Source organism: Dromiciops gliroides, chromosome 5 (assembly GCF_019393635.1).
Source record: "Dromiciops gliroides isolate mDroGli1 chromosome 5, mDroGli1.pri, whole genome shotgun sequence".
Lineage (NCBI taxonomy): Eukaryota > Metazoa > Chordata > Mammalia > Microbiotheria > Microbiotheriidae > Dromiciops > Dromiciops gliroides.
Genome location: NC_057865.1, coordinates 77,258,858 through 77,280,090, shown reverse-complemented (window position 1 = coordinate 77,280,090; position 21,233 = coordinate 77,258,858). Strand labels below are relative to the sequence as shown.

General features: G+C 37.3%; 2 protein-coding genes across 6 annotated transcripts in view; one reads left to right on the top strand and one right to left on the bottom strand.

Moving 5' to 3' along the window:
• LOC122729745 (phosphofructokinase, platelet) overlaps positions 1-21,233 on the top strand; it is an 85,531-nt gene that overhangs the window by 55,310 nt on the left and 8,988 nt on the right. For 3 of the 4 annotated variants that reach the window (XM_043968779.1, XM_043968778.1, XM_043968777.1), the window contains exons 14-18: positions 1,238-1,308; positions 3,149-3,236; positions 4,264-4,416; positions 16,820-16,984; positions 19,239-19,300. In XM_043968779.1, coding sequence (XP_043824714.1) covers positions 1,238-1,308; positions 3,149-3,236; positions 4,264-4,416; positions 16,820-16,984; positions 19,239-19,300 — 539 coding nt within the window. Of the gene's footprint in view, positions 1-1,237; positions 1,309-3,148; positions 3,237-4,263; positions 4,417-13,057; positions 13,211-16,819; positions 16,985-19,238; positions 19,301-21,233 lie in introns of all 4 variants that reach the window. The other variant, XM_043968780.1, reaches the window with a different exon arrangement.
• The window catches only part of PITRM1 (pitrilysin metallopeptidase 1), a 54,862-nt gene continuing 51,449 nt past the window's right edge, over positions 17,821-21,233 (bottom strand). Inside the window, exon 29 of one of the 2 annotated variants that reach the window (XM_043968774.1) lies at positions 17,821-18,025. Coding sequence is in view for 1 of the 2 variants with exons in the window: in XM_043968775.1 (XP_043824710.1) it covers positions 18,011-18,025 (15 nt within the window). In the remaining variant the exon portion in view is untranslated. The remainder of the gene's footprint in view (positions 18,026-21,233) is intronic. The other variant, XM_043968775.1, reaches the window with a different exon arrangement.

The window sequence follows — 21,233 nt, the reverse complement described above, 5'->3', positions numbered from 1 at the left end:
ATGAAAAGAGAGGAGGGGATGGATACTGCAGAGGTACCCAGGGCTTGGAGAGAAGAAAAACTCATGAGTGAGTCAAGCCTGGGAGAGTGCTGATACAATAATTAGAAGTAGAAAAATGAATAAGCTGTAAGAAGAGGAGGAGTTGTTTTTTTGGTTTTTGTTTTTTGTTTTAGTGAGGCAATTGGGGTTAAGTGACTTGCCCAGGGTCACACAGCTAGTAAATGTTAAGTGTCTGAAGCTGGATTTGAACTCAGGTACTCCTGACTCCAGGGACGGTGCTCTATCCACTGTGCCACCTAGCTGCCCCCGAGGAAGAGTTGTTTTGAAGGGGAGGAAAGAAAAGTTTTGTTTTGGCCATTTTTAGTGATATCCAGATGGAAAAGTACAGCAGGCTATTGGAAAAATGAGACTGATGCCAGGGCAGAGCTAGAATCGACAAGCAGATCTGCTCTGAAACTATTATGTTAAAACTTGCTGTATAATTTTGAAAAGTGAAGGAGGCTGTATATCATAGGGATTACTGGTTTTGTACACAACCGAGTACTTGGTATAGGGAAATTCTTGTGTTTGTTGGTATTTGTCAACCTCTGGATAACAACAATTTTTTTTTGATATTTTAGAAATTCAGAGCTGGGGATATAGATTTGTGAGTCATTTGCCTAGAGGTGATGTCTAGAGCCGCAGGAGAGTAGATGAGATTTTGTGACTGAAGGAGGGAGAAAGAAGGAAGAGTGGGACCACTGAAGGAGACAGAGGAGTGGTCTGACAAGCTGACAAGAACCTTTTGAGAAGGAAGGCTCATCACCAGAATGAAAACTGAGAAGAAACCATTGGGTTTGAAAATTTGGAGGTCACTGGTGACCTGTCAAGGGCCAATTTCACTAAGGTACTAGAGGTTTAAGGGGGCTTGTAGTGTGATTTGTGAGAAAGCAAAGGCAGTGAGTATAAACTCCTGTTTCAAGGTTAGAAGTGAAGGGGAGAAGAGAGAGTGGGCAACAGTTTAAAGGGAGAGTATTTTTTTAGGCTGGGGAACACTGGAGCATTTTAATGGGGAAAAAGAAAGGAGCCAAGGATTTCTTACAATGCTTTTATTCAGCATTGTGAAGAAGATGGTTTAATAGCTATTCATACAGCTTTACACAGATGTCATTGAAGACACAAAAATCCAAGCTAAATTTTAAAGGTTATCTAATTCCATTATCTGGAGATTGATTAATTGATTGAGTTTACATTTCAGATAAAAGAAATCAGCTGGGTTGCTGTTGGAGGTTGGACTGGCCAAGGAGGATCCATTCTTGGCACAAAACGGTAATTTTCTCACTTTGGCTCTTTCTGATTCCATGTTGAAGGAGCTAGGTATTGTTATAATGAACTCTTTTTTAAAAATGAATGAGGGAACTGAAGATCTATTTCTTATTTCACCACTCACTATCCCCTATCCATAAATGTCTTTGGGAGGAGCCACTGGATTGGCTATTGATTGTCTCTTCCTAGATGAAGTATCAGAGGCCATACTCTCCTGTTGCTTTTAGCTATTCATGATTGAGGAATGTCTTGCCATTCATGTCTTTGCTATAAAAGATGATAAATGAGGAAAACAAACTCAAGTGCTTACAGAAAACAAAGGAAAAAAGCATTTAAGATATAAGGCAGTAATAAATATTCCTTTGACTTTTAAAAATAAAATAAAGTTGTTTCATTTAAGTTAGAATTAGGTTGCATCATTGGGCAGTGGTTACTGTGGACTTTTAAAAGAATTAAACACTGTAAGACTCATATGCAGTGACAAAATAAGTGAGGCTGTCTGGCATTCTTGGTCAGACTGTCTATGGAAATTTGAGCCAAGTTTTCTAATTACCCGAGTAATCCAAAAAGATGCTCTGTCTCGATTTAGAGAAAATTCCCTTTTATCCATTATAGTTAGCAATTTGTATTCTGGGCAATGATAGTTCAAAATTGATGAGAATAATGAAATATTCTGAAGTTGTCTCATGCATCTAAATTCATACTGTTCAAAATTATAAGTATGGAATTGGTTCTAGCCAAATGGAATTATGCAATATGAATTCAAAATAATGTGATTGGGAATTCATTATTCACATTAATCAGGACCTAGCTGCATGTATTCTACTTAATGAGCACTGCTGCTGCCACCACCACATGTGGGTAGCCAGTTTCAGAAGGTTCAAAACCTTTACATACAAAAAATGTAGCCAACACTGAAATAAACCTGAATATAATTTGATCTTTTGAGGATTAAGAAGGCACTGTAAGACTGTCATTATGAATGTCATTTGCAAAATTATGTGAATGTTGGGAAGAAAAAAGAGATTTTAGCTATTGAAATTCTAGCTATTTGGATTCTGCATAAATGAGTTTATCAGAACAGGAGAATTGTCTTAGTCCTTTCTTTTGGCCTCCTGGTGTCTTCCAGCTCTAGGTACACAACTGTACCTATTAGTATCTACCTGGCTTCCAAATGTCTTCTGACTTTCTCAGCTCTGTGGACTAAATGCCACAAAGCCACAATATCTCCTAAAGATCCTCTTCATTGATGTTCCAGTTTGGACCTCTGATAATGCCAAAGAACTCTACAGTCTTATTTCTCAGGGTCTAGTTTCTTAGTTTAGAGGTGATTTCAGCTGGCAGCTGTGGACAAGTTCTGACAGTAGCTTTGACTATGTTAAGCTCGAAGCCACCTACAATTGAGACTTGGAGTTTCATACTGTGCCCTACCTTACTTAATGTGAATTGATATGATTTTTGTGGTCCTATCTGCCTCATTTTCTTGAAGTAATCAGTCCTAATTTTTTGTTCCTTGTGCATAAAAGAAACCATGGTGTTTTCTTTGACAAACACGGTCTAAACAGCATCCACCTGACATCTATTAGGCTAATAATATCTTCTGAAATTGATGAGGCTCCATGATGGGAAAGGCTAATAAAAATAATTGTAATTTAGTTACATGTTCAATATGGGACTATAACCTTATTAGTTTGGAGGTGGTGAAGGGAGACAGGAGATGTTGAAGTCATATTTATCACTGACTTTCATTAGATTAATAAGTATATGATCATGCTAATGCTTCACCAATTTTTCAAAGACTTTACAAGGGTTTGACCTCACTTCTTGATTTAATTATTTTTAGTACTCTCCCTGCAAAGTATTTGGAGAAGATTGCTGAACAGATGCGTGCTCATAATATCAACGCTCTTTTAGTTATTGGGGGATTTGAGGTACATTCTATTTTTCTATTTACTTGCTTGTTGGCTCTCCTTGTCCTAAGTATTGTAATATGTGTCCTCTTCAAGCATGCATAATACTTTTTTTTAAATCCTTAGGGAGTTGAGATTATATAATTACACCACCCCAATCCTATACCTACTAACTGTTAGGACAGATGACAGTGGTCACTCCAACAGATCTGGGAGCCCAATGATGAGGGTGGATGATATTTTTCATTGTGTAGATCCCAAATGAATAATGCCAAGCCCATCTAGAGGGACTCTTATTCATATTCTCCAATGGGTTTGCCATAGGGTTGAGAGGGAAGGAGGGCTCACCAAACATGAAGTAATTTCACTTTAGAAAGTTTTGCTAAACAGATGTGGCATCCATTTTCCAAGATCTTTGAAATCCCAAACTTGCTATGCAGGAAACTTTCAGTTTTGTCTACCTGCTTATAGGAAAGAAAGCCAGTCAGTCAGAGTTCTAGTCTCTGGAGCCTTTATGTTAACTCATCTGTTTAAGTGAATTATGATATATTTTTTAAGCCCTTTATGAGGTTACTCATAGTTGTTCTTTGTATTTTAATTAGAAATTCACTGATAATTACAGAAGGTAGACAGCCTTAAAAATCCTTCCATTAATACATGCTGGAGTTCAGTCCTCTTAATTAAAAAAAAGTATATTGCTTCCCAGATTTTAGGTTAATTTATATAAGAAAATGTAAGAAAGTTACTATATTAATCAAATATTTTGAGAGGATATTTTAATCCTTTTAAATGGGAAATGAGGTTGGAGGAGGGGGTGGCTCTATCATTGTTCCTTTAAAAAAAATACTATTTCTGTTTTGTGTTCCTAATGCATTTTTATGTTGTTTTTTTAGTGGTTTCCGTGGTATCTCACTGTGTGACTTGTGTGCTGTGGTAGAGGTGGCTCTCGCTGTGGCTCTTCCGTGCTTTTATAATTCCAATGATGTCCACTTTTTTCTCCCCCTAATATCCCTAATGGTGTATACTGTACCTGTACCTCACCCAATAGGCCTACCTGGGATTGCTGGAATTGTCAGCTGCCCGTGAAAAATATGAGGAATTCTGTGTTCCAATGGTTATGGTTCCTGCTACTGTATCCAACAATGTACCGGGTTCAGATTTCAGCATTGGTGCAGATACTGCTCTGAACACTATCACTGATGTAAGTCTGTGCATGTATACTCAGCCTTCAGGCTAATACTAATGGTGAAATTAGAGGTCCCTCTTTTATATACCAGTACATTGGAAACAGTCTGCTGGAGCATTCGGGTCCTCCTACTGACATATGCATCTCTGTGTTTTTTAATGGTTTGTTTAGAGAAATGAAGTCTTTTTTTCTAGTTAATACTCGACTACACAAATATTTTATACACCTAGTAAAATGTTATACAGTCCATATTTCCCAGCAATGAATGATTCATTTAGTGATAGGGTTCTTTTATAAGCTACAAAATAAAAAATAAAAATCGAAATAGTTCAAATTAGAGTTTAGGGGGGCAGCTAGGTGGTGCAGCAGATAAAGCACTGGCCCTGGATTCAGGACTCCCTGAGTTCAAATCCGGCCTCAGACACTTGACACTTAACTAGCTGTGTGACGCTGGGCAAGTCACTTAACCCTCATTGCCCTGAAAAAAAAAATTAGAGTTTAGACCAGAGATGTCAAACTCAGTCTGCGAGTAGCTCCCAAAATTCCCAAGGGTGGCCCAAATCATATTAACAAGTGATTGGGAAATGCTTAACAAAGTAAATATATAATATAACATAGAAAATGTTCATTTTTGGTTTCCAAAATCAATATGAGACCTATAGAGGTCTGTTTTATTAAAGTGTTGACTTTGCCAGATTATGAATTTCTTTTTTTTTTTAAATATGGGGACCATGGAATTTTTCATGAACTTAAGAGTTAGTCATTTGGTGCTTTGAACCAAAGTGCCTTTTTATTTTCTCTATGGTTTTGATTTTGACTGGGTAAACTCAATTTCTTCTTCTGTAAAATGGAAATTTGAAAGACAAATAGATGATTTCACATCTGGAGCTGGAATTTCCTTAGATTATTTTAAATGACTTCAAGGCATACTCTGAACACATTCTTAGTTTCTAATTTGGCAAAACCCAGTATAAAGGTTTTTGGATTTTTCTTTAGTTTACAATCAAGGATGCATTTTTTTTCCTTCTTAATTTATGCTTGAAATTTCTCAGTCTGATTTTCATTTTACAAAGGGACCTAGCTTTTTGGTATGTATCTAGTGTTCTTTGACATGAGACTGATTTCTAGTACTGGTAAATAAAAGGTGGGGATTATTTCCACAAAAAATAAACCTCAGTTTCAACAGGTAAGTAATGATTAGCTCATGCTCCTTGCTTTTTCTGCTCTTAATCTTTCCACAGTGACCTAACTTTAGATTTTCAGGCAATATTCATGAATGAAATTCCTTTTCAGTACACTAACCCTAGAAAAGCCTCTTAATTGGGAGTTTCCAACATTGCTTTGCTAGTATTTATCCAAATTACCAATCATGACCTAAAAATTGCTCTTATTCCTTCTTCTTTTTTTTTTTTTTTTTAGTGAGGCAATTGGGGTTAAGTGACTTGCCTAGGGTCACACAGCTAGTAAGTGTTAAGTGTCTGAGGCCGGATTTGAACTCAGGTACTCCTGACTCCAGGGCCGGTGCTCTATCCACTGCACCATCTAGCTGCCCCTCTTATTCCTTCTTTGCTGCCGCCTGCTCAAGGGGGATGGTGGTTGGTTTTTTTTCTGTGCATTACTTGTAATAGAATCATACTGAAATGCTTAATAAATTGTGCTTAAGTAAACTTCAACAAGTGGGGATACAGTGTAAATTTGAAGTTAATTTAAAATCATTTAATTTTCATGAGTTTTTTTTACTACATCAATCTAAAAGTTAATATGTATTTACAAAATGTGAGAAAAACTGTTTTTAAATGTCAAGGAAAAAATTTAAAAGGTAAGTGAGATTTGATTATCTTTAAAGTCGAATGTCAGTGCCATAGATCATTACCTTATATAATGATATTGACTTTATTTGTGTTATGGACTCCTTTGGCAGTTTGGTGATGCCTGTGGACCCCTCCTCAGAATAATATTTTTAAATGCATAAAATAAAATACATAGAATTACAAATGAAACCAAAGGTTAGTGAATATCAACATGTATTTATTTTCCTATCCAAGTTCACAGACCACACCCCCCACACCCCTCCCACCCTGAAATCTATCCATAGGCCCTTGTAGAAGGCCCATGTTTTGATGTACATACTTGGCCAATTAGCTTTTGCATAGAAGCAGGGGTGGGGGAAGGAGGGAGGTTGGAGAGAGTAGGGGTATATTCTATATACCTAAAGTTGTGGCTGAATGTTAATGACGGATGGTATATAGACTCCTGTTTACCAACCTTTTTCAGTACCCTATAGAGATAGGATATACTACTGTGGATGGTAATGGGAATTGAGACACCATGGTGCTAAAAACAACCCAATAAGCATAAAATCAGCCCACTAATTAATCCACATTTATTAAGTGTCTACTATTTTCTAGGCAGTGTTTTAGCTGGCTTTTTAGATCATGGAATTAACTATGGGAATCTTGAAGCAACTTACATTTTTAAAATGTCAATATTTAGATAAAGACTTTTAGGAAATGGAAAACAGTATTCCTTTACCTTCTATTGCCTCTGCTATAAACATCAACAGTTTCTTTTTGAAATTCAAACTTTTTAATTTTCAAGCAAACTTTTTGAATTGCGATCATCATCTTTGGGGGTGTTTTGGGATATGGAATCTGAAGTAGCTGTTGTATGCAGATAAGATGTGGTCTTCCTCCTGTCTTATTTTGCCTGTTTTTTCATGTTACTTGGGCTTTTTAAATATATATTTTTATATAGTTAAATATTTCCCAATTCCATGTAAAAGAATTTTTAACAATCACCTTTTAAAAAATTTCAAATTCCAAATTCTCTCCCTCCCTTTCATCTCTTCCCTCTCCATGAGAAGCTGAGTACTTTGATTTCTATTATACATGTGAGGTTATGCCAAACATATTTCCATATTAGTCGCGTTACAAAAACTCAAACAAAATACAATGATAAAAATAAAGCAAAAAAACTTAATTTCATCAGTGAATTTTGTACCTTATTTTTCCATTTGGCAAATTGCCTTGTAAGTGTTATTTTCTTCAGGTATTTTTGTGCCACTTTTACCAAGGTGTTAATTGTCATTTCATATTTTTTTTTTATTTCTTTACCTATTTCTTCCTCTACAAATCTTATTTGATTTTGGAAATACTTTCTTAGCTCTTCCAGGAGTTCTTGTTGGGTTTGTGTCTAATTCATATTTTTCTCTGAGTTTTTTCTGGTAGTTGTTTTGACTTCTTTGTCTTCTTTTAAGTTTTTTTCTTGATTTTCCCTATCACCATGGTAACTTTTTATGGTCAAGTTCTTTTGATATTTGTTCTTTTTTACACCCTATTTCTTTATTTGGAACTTTGTTATTGTTGGGCTTGTTCCTACCATGGGGTATGGGAAGGGCTCTGTCTCAAGCTTCAGGCTTTTTTGTGCTACCATTTTCAGAGCTTCCAAAGTGATGTAATCTGGAGAGAGTAATGGTCACTGCTATCTTGGTCTTCACTCTGATGCTTCTCCAGGTAGGGCTTAGAAGGGATATTGCCTCTCAGGGCTTGTACTCCCTTTTGTTCCTCTCTGCCTTTGGACTGTGACCCACTGGTTCTGTGTCCATTGCTAGCATAGAAGTTCCCTCTAATCTCTGGCTTGAGAGCTCCTAAAGCTGCTGCTACTTCTATCAACACCACTAGTGTTTCAACCATGTGAGCTCTGGGCCAGCCTTCACCTGTGTCACAGATCTCTCCCCCCTTCTATGTTGTCTTGGGCTGGAAGAATATCTCACTCTGACCTTTTGTTAGCTCTGCCACACCAGAATTCAATATGTGGAGTTATTTGAAAGTTGTTTGGAGGAGAGTTTGGTTGAGTGCATCTCTACCTTGGTTCTGTCTCTAAAAGTCCACTCTGATTTGTGCTTTTAAGTTCTACCTGCAGATTAGGAGCTGAATGTGGCACCTCTGAAAGTCAATTATCTTGCAAGAAAGAAACTCAGGATTGAGTCACAACACAAGGCAATGTCCCCAGTTGCAAAATAATCTACCAAACTGGAAATTGGAAGTTCCCAGAGAATTTTTGGCTCCATCTTTACTGTTTTATACCTTGCTCTAGTTTCCCTGTTTGTAACCTGGGATGGCAGTACATGGCTTTCATTTTACAGGGATAAGTGAAAGTTAGAGTTTTTCTTATTTTGAACTTAACACAAAATAGAATGGGAATTTGCCTATATAGAGATTAGAAAAAAGACTTCATGTGAAATTGTGGGTCTCAATATACAGCTTGCTTCTCTAATTAGACTTCTTAAAAATTAGTTTTACATTGTTTTCAACTATCTGGAGTTAGGGAATGTTTTCATGTTTGAGAATTTCATCTTTTGAGGAAGTAAAAGAATTGAGTAGTATACCCTTCTTGTATATAACAGTGGGTACATATCATATGCTAAGCAATTGTGCCTCTAATATTTTTTTAATCAAAATAATTCACAGAAACCTTGCTCTTCCAGGAATTAGCTTAACTTTGTAATTGTGTCATTTTAGTATCTGGGCCAATCTCATAAATATTTCCTATTTGTAAACACTTTGATAATTTAATTTAAATAAGAATCCTATGTTAGCTGCTTTTATATCCATTCAAAAAAAAAATCAAGCTGTAGGACTGCCTTCCCTAAAAAGCTTGGAAACATATATATTGGAATATGTATCTAGAATGTGAAGAGATGATTTAGTCTCTCTCTGAACCCAGACAGTTTGACTCTTTTTAGATAAGCAATATTTAATTTATGACATCTCTTTTATGAGTCTTCACTTATGGGAACTGAGAGAGCCTGCTCCCATTAGTAGCTGCTGTGAGGAATGAGAGATGACTAAGTATAGAGCAGCAAGAAGGATGTTCTACTTGTGTTGTCCTTTTATTGGTATTACCAGTGGGCTCTTGCTGCTGGAAAGAGGCCAGCCAGAGCCTTCAGAAATCCATCATTGATAAGCCATCTATCTTCCTCTGACGTTCTCTAATTGGTTTTCTGGCGCAAACTGGTACCCTTAGGAATAAGCACTCATAGAATATTAAAAATAATGACATCTTGGAACAAACTGTTATAATTTGCTATTTGTGTTTAGCACAAGTTAATTTTCCATTTGTCAACAGTTTTACCCATCTTCCAAACTATAAGTATCTCGTGTAGCAGCTTCTATGGAAAACAGATCTCTCATCATAAAGACACAGATGCCTTGTAATACTTGAGAAAGGGTATTTAGGAAGTTCTAACGAGGCTGTTTAAGGTCCCTAATAGAAACATTTTTGTTCCATCAAATAGCAAGCACATTATTTTGCCTTAGTCATTATAAAGCAACAGTGCACTGAATATATTAGATGCTGCTATTGAGAGTCATTGAAACCTTTGCTGATAGCCATAACTATTTCAGACCTGAAATTATTCCTTTGGTAAATTGGACCTCTTCTTTAGTATACATAAACAAAGAACATATGGAGTTCCTTAGACATGTTTAAAATATTTTCAGTTAGTATCAGCAGCAGATTTAATAAATATCCTCTACTAGTAACTGCTTATGGTAAAGCTTTGTCCTTTTTATGGGAGTTATCATAGGCTTTAAGCGACCTGTACTCACCCACCCACCACTATTTCATTTCCTGGGCACAATGTTTGAAAATTTTCCTCTTTTTCCAAGAGACTCATGGTGAGTAGGGAGTGGGGGTGGGGGAGAGGATGTAGAATATGCAACAATATGAAAAATTACTAGTGGCTTCAAAGGGTTGATAAAAACACATTTAATTTTCACTTCAGGGCCTACAGATGACAAGCCTAAGCAGGCTCTGTGTTTGCTTGTTTGATGAACTCATAGTTGGAGCTTTTTCAAAAAGCAGTCTATTCAAAGGTATGGTTTCCTTCCTAGTGTCATTCCACCATCTTGAAAGATAGAGAAGGACACTCACCCTTATCCTAGTTAAAGAGGCACTGGAGGGTTCTGTGAGGTTCTAATCTGATACCTCCTTATGGTATGAAAGTGACCCCAGAAGGCCATGCCATTGAGGCACAAGCTCTGCCAGATTCTCTCATGAGAAAATGCCTCTACATATGTTCAGGCAACAGACTATACCTACTTTCTGAGGACTAACCTTACTACATACATATGAAGATGCTCATCACCAATAGCCTGGCCACTTGGAATGAATTCTTTGGCCATGGAAACCTATGAAACAAAGAAGTCCATTCAAGCTGACCTTAATTTGGGAGATCGTTCTATAGTGAACCAAGAGAACGTTGGCTTAGTTCCATAGTCCATCCAATACTAGTCCTTATAATACTAGTTCATTTTTCATACTAGGAAATCACAGGGAGCCCAAAAAACCCACCCCAAACACAACTCATTTCATATTAAATTGGTTTAAGTGAATGCAATCATGGGATAACATGCAGGGACAGCAGTCAGGAAGGAAAAGTGTCAATCTTTTCATGGAAGAAGATCTCAAACTGACGGTAGGTCATATCCATTCATTTCTCCCTGGTGCTAATGCTGGTGGTGGTGGGATGTTTAAAATCTAATGTGGGGGGCAGCTAGGTGGTGCAGTGGATAGAGCACTGGCCTTGGAGTCAGGTCTATCCTTGGACATTTAACACTTACTATCTGTGTGACCCTAGGCAAGTCACTTAACCCCAATTGCCTCATTAAAACAAACACACAAACAAAAAATCTAATGTGGGTCCTAACCTGCCCCCCCACCCCAGTTTTGGGAGGAAGCTGGAAAAAATTATTGATAAATTCAGCAACAATTTAGGCTTTTAAGTATTTATTAAAGTGTATTAGAAGTTAGTGAAGTGAGAGGGGTTGAGAACAGATCTCTTGTAGAATGGAAAACCCTAGCTTAGATCTATTTGGTCTAGCCAGAGAGAAAATCCTCCTTTCCTAGCAGCCCATGTGAAGTTCTGCCACCATGCCAAAGTCCCAGATGAAAAGAGGCCCTCTCTTTTTCTCTGTCTCCCGCCAAGCCAAAATCTCCGATGAAAAAGAGACCAATTTAGCGAGCCACCCTTACCTTCCTACTTCCTGTCTCCCTCCCCAAAAGGGGAGGTCCTTCAAGCTGATTGGTTGAGGGTAGTCTCCTGTTGATGACATAGTCCACAGCCTCTGAGAAAACAACTTGCCACTCAGGGCCAGCCAGGTGTGGTCTCTTTAATTATTCTTAAGTAGGTTCTCAATCAGTTTCTCAGTCTCACCCAATTCAATCAATTCCAAATCAATCTTAAGGTGGGGCCCCTGGGCATCTGCCAAATCCCATTATTTTATTGCATTGGTAAGGGAACACTATTTAGAGATAACCTTGTCTATAAATGATTATATGGGTGATGTGTGTTTAGAATGACTCAAACCAGATCTCAATGAGGGAGTTAAACCTAACATGAGCATAAGTGGATTTAACCTTTCATTAGCTAAGTACTTTTTATTAATAATCCATTTGAAAGTTAATCAGAAATTCTCATGGTGCTAATCAAAGTCACAATAATAGATAATTCAATTTGGCTCCTTTTGACAGCAAAACTAAAGTATGTTAGGGTTCTAAGGTGAATAACTGGGTTCATGTAAACCTGGGGCAATGAGGTAGCAGAGTGGATAGAGCACTGGGCTTAGAGTCAGGAAGACTCATCTTTGTAAGTTAAAATCTGGCCTCAGCCACTAGGTGTGTGACCCTGGGCAAGTCACTTAACCCTATTTGCCTCAGTCTCCTCATCTGTCAACTGAACTGGAGAAGGAAATAGCAAAATGTTCTAGTATCTTTGCCAAGAAAACTCCAAATGGGTTCATGAAGTTTTGAACACAAGTGAAAAGACTAAACAACAAACTCACCCAAATTCACACAGACTGGTTACCCAGGCAAGGGATGTAAATTATCCAGAGGTAGAAATAAGAGAACTCCCACAAGGAGAGAGAATACACTTCTGGATACCTTCAAAGAAGTAACTGTGGAAGTTATCCCAGGGAGAAATAAGAGCATATGAACAATTGGCCTAGAATATACTGGCATACTTGGTAAATGCATGTTTTAAATCATTTACTTTTTGGCAATGATGGAGTTAGGAATTTGGCTAACTTTTTGCACGTGTGTCTGATGCCTGTGATCTGAGGCAATTTTATCCTATTCTTCTTGGCCTCTTTGCAGTGGTGCTAGTGGGTTATTATTTGGTATTGATAAGAATTTTCTTTACCCTGAAGCAACAAGAAGAATGGTATTTTATTGCTTTTAATTTTTATTAAAATTTTAATTTTGCTAATTTTTATTAGTTGGTTCAATCTGATTTTCTCTTTAAAAAAGTTAAATACAGAATCACATTACCAATTTAACTTTCTGGAATAGCTGTACTAACTGCTCTATCAATCGTGCTTCCATCTTTGCTTATCTCTGTATCTGCTTTTAGCATGCTTTCCATCTCAGATTCAACAGTTCTCACCAACTTGCTTTTCAGAAAAGGATTGTGCCAATGTGACCCTAGTGCATTGCTGTAGATTTCACTACTGCTACCTGTCTCCCCTGGGAATTGCACGAGTTAAATGTGTTTGCCACTAGTAAAAGCCAGTCCTCCTCCACATAACTACCTAGTAACTGATAAGTATAGAATGCATGGTGTAGATTGCTAATGATATTTGTACTGCTGCTCCAGGCTTATGAGAGTTGTATACAGCTTGCTGATGCACGGAAACGACATAAAGAGTTTTGCATCCCTATGTGCATTTTGCCTGCTACTATTAGCAACAATGTACCAGGCACAGAAATTAGTCTTGGTAGTGACACTGGTCTGAATGCTGTTGTGGAGGTAAGAGAAGATCATTTCTGTGTATTTGTCAATTTGTTACTATTATAATTATAAAGAATAACCAGTTAAGCAGTCTTAGAGCCTTAGTTTTTCTTTAAAACAATTTTTTTCAGGTAGCAGGTTAAAAAAAAATAATAATCTCTCCTATTGCCCCCTCCCCCATAGTTGTTTTTAAAGAAATGAAAAAAAGGGCAAATACCTTTAGTGCATATTTTCATAGTCCAGCAAAAGAATTCTCATATTGGCTATGTCAATTTGTCAAGGTTATACTACCTGAACAAAAGTGGATGAGAAGATAACATTAAATATTTCTGAACTTTAGCAAACTAACTCCATTGCTCTTTTCTCCCCTCCCTTATCCAGTACATGGTATTATGCCAGAAACACTTTTTCAAGATGATGATTTTTTAGTTTTATAATAAACATACATAATAAGTTAGACATAGACGTGTGAATTCACATGTCTTTGTTACTTCAGCAAAGGGAAGGCAATACTTCTCCACAAAGGGTATCCAGTTGGTTTTCCTTGGGTGGGTAGGGGAAACAAAACAAAAAACCCCAAGTGGAATTGATGAGTGGACCCTCATAGGAAGGCCATGGATTTAATAACTAAAGCACATTCATTCTTGCTGCATAGGGAAGCTCTAAGTCCTTTGGATTGGATGTAGTAGCTAAGAAAAAACTTTGAGGAAAAAGTGCCCATATATTTGGAGTTAAGTGATCAGGCACATTTCTATAATTCTGATGAGCTCAGTCCTCATTACCTTGGGTGAGCAGTTTATCAGCAACCCATTTCACTGTGGTTTTTTTTATTAAAATAAGACCTTCATTCAGTAAATAGACACACTGTATGCAACACAATGACCAGTACGTTTACTTGGTGTTCCCTGTCCCTCACCCCAATTTTGAGAATACTGTTGGTCAGTTCCTGGGTCTGAATGACAGCAGCATTCTAAGTTCTGTGGCTGAGATATAATAGTGTGGTTTTACAGAGATCTCTGATTGGGCAGCACCACTGGGCTTTTGCTACCAGTATGTATATCCTATGTATAAGGAGAAGGGTAATAGAAGCATGGAATGACATCTGTAATAGGCTCCCTGTGCAAAACTCGAAGGATCTTGATTTTCAAGAATTTTCTGATTAAGTTTCTTTTGGTTCAGTCAGAAGGACCAGTGTATTTCCTAAGGAGATTATGTCTGAGACAGTTTCCTACTTTGCATTTTCTGTAACTAATGTAAGCCCTGATGGGAACTCTTCTAGTGCTGGATGGTTGGTTGTTATAAGGTCTTTCACGCTTTTAGTACAAGTTGATAGTGGGGTTTGGGGACTATATAACAAAAGCATATAGAGTGAGAAGGGACATTAGACAACATCTAGTTCAACACAGAGGTTGTCTTTGACCAACCTCAAAGCTAGCTCCTGATTATTTTTAACAATAAACATTTGTTGATAAGGCCTGAAAGTCAGGTAGAAGAAAGGGCAAATTATCCTTCAAACATCTGCATGTGCATATATCCCACACTGACCTTTGGCAGCCTGCTCAGTTCATTGAAGTTAGTTGTGTTTTAACCTGGTCAGTTTGTTAGGAGAAAGCTGAGAAGGCATCTTGGATGGATAGTTTTGCAAAAAATATTTGGGAAGAATGACAAAATACTATCGTGGTATGATAGAGTCCTAGATTAAGAGTGAACAGACTTGGCAGTTCTGCCTTTAGCTACAGTGTGCCTTTGTATAACCCACTTAATTTCACTAGGCCTCAGTTTCATCTATAAAATGAGAAATTTGGATTAAATTGCCCTTAAGCTTTAATTTCAAGATTCTCTGGCTCTTAACAATATCTTTGTGTTGTGTTTTTTTTTTTGGGGGGGGGGGCAATGAAGATTAAGTGACTTGCCCAAGGTCACACAGCTAATAAGTGTCAAGTGTCTGAGACAATATAATTTCTTTCATGGTAATTTCTATGTGTCCAACTGTTCTGTAGTCATTTGTTAATCATTTGCACTGGTGAGCAGGTATATTGGTGTATGCATAAGCCCTACTCAGTAAAGGACATGTCTTGGGTTTCCTGGGTGGCATGGAACCATGACCACTCAGTAAGATGGATCAAAACTCAGCCACGAAGACTGTTCTGCTCCTGCCACAGAGTTGCCAGTTCGTGGTCAGGAATGGAGTGGGTGGAGGCAGGGGGTGTCATATTTCTCCAGCTGTGTAGTAAGGATTTGCCAGGATGCCCAAATGCCACATTGACTAATAGCTCCCGAGGTATACCAGGCAGATAATCCATATGTGGATAGTAATTATGATTTTTGGCAAAAGCTCTTTTATGTGAACTCAGTATGATGTTGGTTAGGATAAATATGAACTCCATTCCATGTTGCAGGTGTGAGAAAGTGTAGGATTTTTTTATAACCCTGTGGATCTCATAAGTGAGGTTGTTTATTTTTTCCTCATGTTAGTAAGATATCTAAGTCAATACCTAACATTAGTTTACATGTCATTTAATGTCAAAAATGTTAAAATGCCCATTAGAAATTTTCACAGCTCCAGCTCTCTGATCTTACTGTTTTTCTGACCATAGGAAATGGATTTCAAGCCTACTAATGATGAGATTTTTATGTGCTTCCTTATATCTTCTCCCAAGAGAAGACTAAGAGAAAAGAGACTTAAGGAAGTTGACTGATTATCTTATCTTCAGTTAGAATCTAGGAATCCCAATGCAAAGCTTTTATGCTAATGAATACTTTCTTCCAATATCATTTGGCCTACTTCAGGTGGAATTTTCCCAATTGAAAATATTGCCCTTTGGTCATAGGCTCCTTGTCCTTCCTCCTCAGCAATTCCTTACCCAAAAGAACTAGAAAATGACTAACTTTTCTCCTTATTAACATTCTGCATTAAGTACAGTATAAAGACTGAACTAGTTATGAGGGGAAACAAGATTCATACAAAAGTATTAACCTGAACACAAATTCTCATGGAAGATATGGAAGGGAGAAATATATGCTTCATCATGGAATTAGATTAAAGTTTGGAAGACTTTCTTGTACAGTTATTAAATATAAAGCTAACACACTGAGATTAACTGGCACAACTAATTGTTAGCTATGATAAAAGTAAGTATTCATGGTCAAATGTTCCAGGAATAGATTCACATAGTGAATTTTTTTAAAAAAGAAAATAATATCCAATTGTTTGTCCACATACAAGTGAAGAAATGAAAATAGCAAAGTATGTCATGCCCACAGAATAGGTAACCAGCTCTTTGATATTCAGCATTTTGTTGAAAATAATAGGAGTAGCCCCAACTGCCTACTAATACTAACCCAAATGATAACTATTCTTTTTTTATTCTGGTGATGCTCATAAACTGCGGGCTCAGGACTGAAATTGTAGTAAAGAACTGTAGGGAAGGGTAAGGAAGTTCTAGGAAGAAGAACTCAAGCCTGTCAATGGGCAACAGAACTATTAATTGCTGTGAAGAGCATGAAATGTTAAAAACACTTTTAAAAGTCCAAGGAGCTCAGGAGGTGGATATTAGTGTACATAATTACTTAATGTAAAGAAGTAACCATTCAGAAACCCTAATGAATACCTTATCTTACAAACAGACCTGTGATCGAATCAAACAATCAGCTAGTGGGACCAAGAGGCGGGTCTTCATCATTGAGACAATGGGTGGCTACTGTGGATACCTGGCCAGCATGGGCGGCCTTTCTGCTGGGGCTGATGTAGCCTATATTTTTGAAGAACAATTTGACATCCGAGAACTACAGGTTTGTAACAATTTAAAGCTACATGGACTTTTTGCCTTTTGTATGTGTGTGTGTGCGTGTGTTACGTGTACATGTTATAGGCAGAGAGGAGGGGAGAATGACATGGTGAGGAAGAAGTAAAGCTCTTCAGGCTCTACTCCCTCCTGGATAAAAACCTGGCCAAACAACACGCCATTCTCCTAGTTTATACTCTTCTGTAAAAGTCGTGAAGCGCCCTCTGCTGGTTCACTCTGCATCATCCACGCAAGGATTTTTTTCTCTCCACTGTAGCAAAAGGCAGAGTTCCAGGGCTTACTGGCATGCGTGGTCTTGAGTGGAATTGAGGCCCCTTGCTCCCAGGATCAACATTAGGTTGGTCTCCAAATATCTACCGCTCGATCTTGCTGAGTCTCCCCACCAGCTTGAGCTCTAATAATTACATAAGCAAGGGCCAGATCATACCAGTCCATGATCGCCTCACTCTGCTACGGAGGAACAGAAGGGTAACAGAATTAGAGAAAGTGAGACTCCATTTGGGAAATAAAGAGAGCCTAGGAGGCCGGGACAACCCAAAATGAATTCTGCAGTGTCGGAATAAAACTTTTATGCAATAATATGGTCATGAGTTAGGTATATAATAAAGCCTTACTCCACTTTCTATCTCATCTCTTCTAAACTGCAACTTGGGTAGTATATAAGTCATAGTATAATAAATAATCATTTAATTCCTGTGTCCCCAGAGCCTTACACATAGGAGATTTCATAGATACTGAATTCAGGTTAATTAGCATTCATACCACAGAAATCTGTTTACCCTTGGTCTTTATGAAACCAAATGTAGTATCATATTGGCCATGTGGGGGGGCATAGGTTGCAGGGAATGTATTCTACAGTTCACATTTGTGACTGTATAACCCAAATATGGGCTACAGTTGTGTAGTCTGTTCTTCTGATGATTCTCCAATTAGGTACTTGAGGGATGCACGTGCTTGCCGACTCTGAAACTAAAGCTTGACTTTTTTACCTTTCCTCTGATAATCAGGCTATTTATTTTACAGGAGTCTGTTAAAAAAAAAAAAAGTAGGAAAAAATAGTTCTGATTATATGCACATTATTAAACTTTGTAGTATTGACTTGAGAAGCATCAGAACAGATACACTAATCTCTTTAAACCCTTGTGAACACAGAATTAAATGTTTGGAACATATGTGGCTATGTACAAACTCATGTTTTAATCTGCAGAGAATTATTTCTCAAATGAATAGATTCCCCCCCCCCCACTACCAAAACAAGTTCTTAAGAAGGCATTTTTATTTACTTATTAAATTATTTTAATATGAAATCATTAACCTGGCCCTTGCATAAAGGAAACAAGATAGTTTTATATTTGATTATGTCAAAATAAAAATAGATGGGGAAGAAAAAACAAATAGGAGAAAATGGGCAAATTTTTTAATTGCTGTTTTATTTCAATTATATAAAACAAACACTCATTCTACGGTCATATGTTGGTTTTAAAATAAGGCACTGGCTGACTGCTTCCTGATTCAAAAAAAAATTAATTATTTATGGAATAATAGAAAGAATTCCACATTTGGAGTTAAAGGACATATATTCAAATTCTGCTTCTTATCCTTCCAATCTGCTACTTGGGGAAGTCATTTAACCTCCTGGGGCCTGTGATTCCTCTTTTGTTTTATAAGACTTGGACTAGATGATTGCAGCTCCTATCTAGATAGTCTGATCTATGATCCAGCTCCACCCATTATTGATCTAAAATCAAGGTAAAACACCTAAGGTAACTGAGGAATAAGATTTCAGGAATGGCAGCATAAACAGGAGGTTAATTCATGAAACTTAGGAACTGTTCTTTGCTTTCGAGTTTAGAGTGAGAGATTCAGAGAAATCTACATAATATAAAATCATCTTAAGTGAGAGATGAGACAGTACAGTTTGAATTCGCTTTAAAAACAGTTAGATAACATTTGTCACCATCAGAAATCTTGTATCATGCAATCACAAATGGAACGGTTACAGTGAATGGGTAAACACTGGAAGCTCTGAAACAAAAGTTTGATGTAGAAAGAGAGGAAGAGAAATGAAAAATGAATAAGCCTGTTTTAAGTGTACAGATTATTAAGATAACACACGTGTCATATTAATGGTGTTCCTCTTCCAGCACTGACTTTTGACTATAGAAATTAAGTCATTATTTATTCGATGGTATATTAGCCAAGTATTTCTAATGAGAGAGGTAATTTTTTCCCCCTTCTAGGCTAATGTGGAACATTTGACACAGAAAATGAAGACCAGCATACAACGAGGCCTGGTGCTCAGGTACAAAAGGGTTATTATTTCTAGAGATCTGAACTTTAAGCTCTTTGAAAAATAACTTTTAAATGCCAGTGGTTGGATGGAATTTAACTATTATTTGGTCATCTAAAATCTAGCCTTCACTAAATCCCGTTTCTTTGCTTCATCACTGTATATGGAGGTGATGTTGGGTTTATGAATAGCTATTCCAGCAGAATGCAAGTCCTGGTAGATTCTACCATGCTGCAAAGGTTCTGAGAACAGTATTGGCACAAGACCATTTTCTGAGAATTAACTTAGCCACATAAGTGTGGAGAGGCTTTTCACCAGAAGGCTGACCATTTGGCTACATGAATTCTTAGGCCACGGCAACCCATGAAACAAAGACAAATATATAAAATGGCACTTGGTACTATGCAGACCCTACTCTTTCTACAGAGGCAATGTAGTGGCGAAGGGGACAGAGGACTCTAAGAATTATAGTTTTAAGATCATCTAGAAATACTACCAGCCACTAGTATTCTAAGTGTAAGAGCCTTTTCTGGTGAGAGACTTACTTCTGTGGGAACAGAATCGCCTCAAAATTGCTATCCTTGCTCTCAACAAAACTAGACACTAGAGGAAGTCACTTCTTATTGGAAGTATGTTTCATTAGGTTCCCCGTTACAAAGAAAATAAAGGTGTTTGATACAAGTTAGTTTGTATCATGTAATCAAATACAAGAAACATTCTTGGGGGGGTCATTTGCTCATCTCATATTCAGTGTTGTTGCTGTTCATGTCTGACTGTTCATGATCCTGTGGATCATCCTGTCCATGAGGTTTTCTTGGCAAAGATACTGGTTTGCTAGTTCCTTCTCCAGTGGATTAAGACAGAAGTAAAGTGACCACAAAGTGTTTGAGTCCAAATCTGATCTTTGAGCTTCGTGACTCTAGACCTAGCATTCCATCCACTGAGCCACCTAGCTGCCTCATTAGTGCACAGTGTATGTAAAAAGACCACAATGAAAAGTTACAGCTTATATGCCAAAATCTACGAGAGGATGAAAATATAGACATAATAGGAACATGGTAAGCCCCTCTAAATTCAATCACTTACATTTAGTGATTTCAGTATAAAGTTGGGCAGAGCTAAGGATAGTAAGAAAAAAAGAAGTGCTTTGGAAAATAAGGTTCAAGAGGAAGGAATTTAAAAAGAAAAAAAGTACAAAGAAACTTTAAGCCCATGCATCATTAATATTTTCTTGAAGAAACTATCTGATGGAACTGGAAATTGTATCCACCAAAAAAGTAGTACAAAAATAAAAAAAACGACTCTAGTTTAACAAACAGAAAACTCCTTGGTTTGGTAGAAGTTATTCCTGAATCAGCTATACATGTACAGGAAGCCCACAAACTTGTTATAGTAGTGATAAAAAAGCTAAAAGGCTAGATTGAGGAAAAAAGGGACTGCATATAATTAAAAGTTTGAACCGCACCTATTTAAATGAGTTAGCTGCACCCAAAAATTGGGAAATGGGAGGAAAAGGGCAATGACACGGGTTATACTTTTGTACAAAAGTTTTAACCATTTCTCATCCACAAGACCAAAATAACATTAAAAAACACCTCAGTCAACAACAAAAAAATCTAATTGTGAAGCAGAGAGATACGGCAGCCAAGGGCAACTGTATTCATACTATAACTTCATTTGTAAAATGTTGTAGGGAAGGATGATTTAAGATTTGACAATACTACTTCACAAAACAGAAATACTGTAAAGGGGGGGAAAGCTTACAGAGAGAAAACTATGTAAAATCATCTAAGGATATGTGAAGCTGAAACCTGGGCAATAGAATAAAAAGTAGATATTTTTAACAAATTTTTATCATCAAGAGCATTAGAGCCGTCACTTTTGCACTCTCAACACTAAAGTCCTAGATGTGCTTATAGAAGAGGTGGCTGTGAATCATGTAACA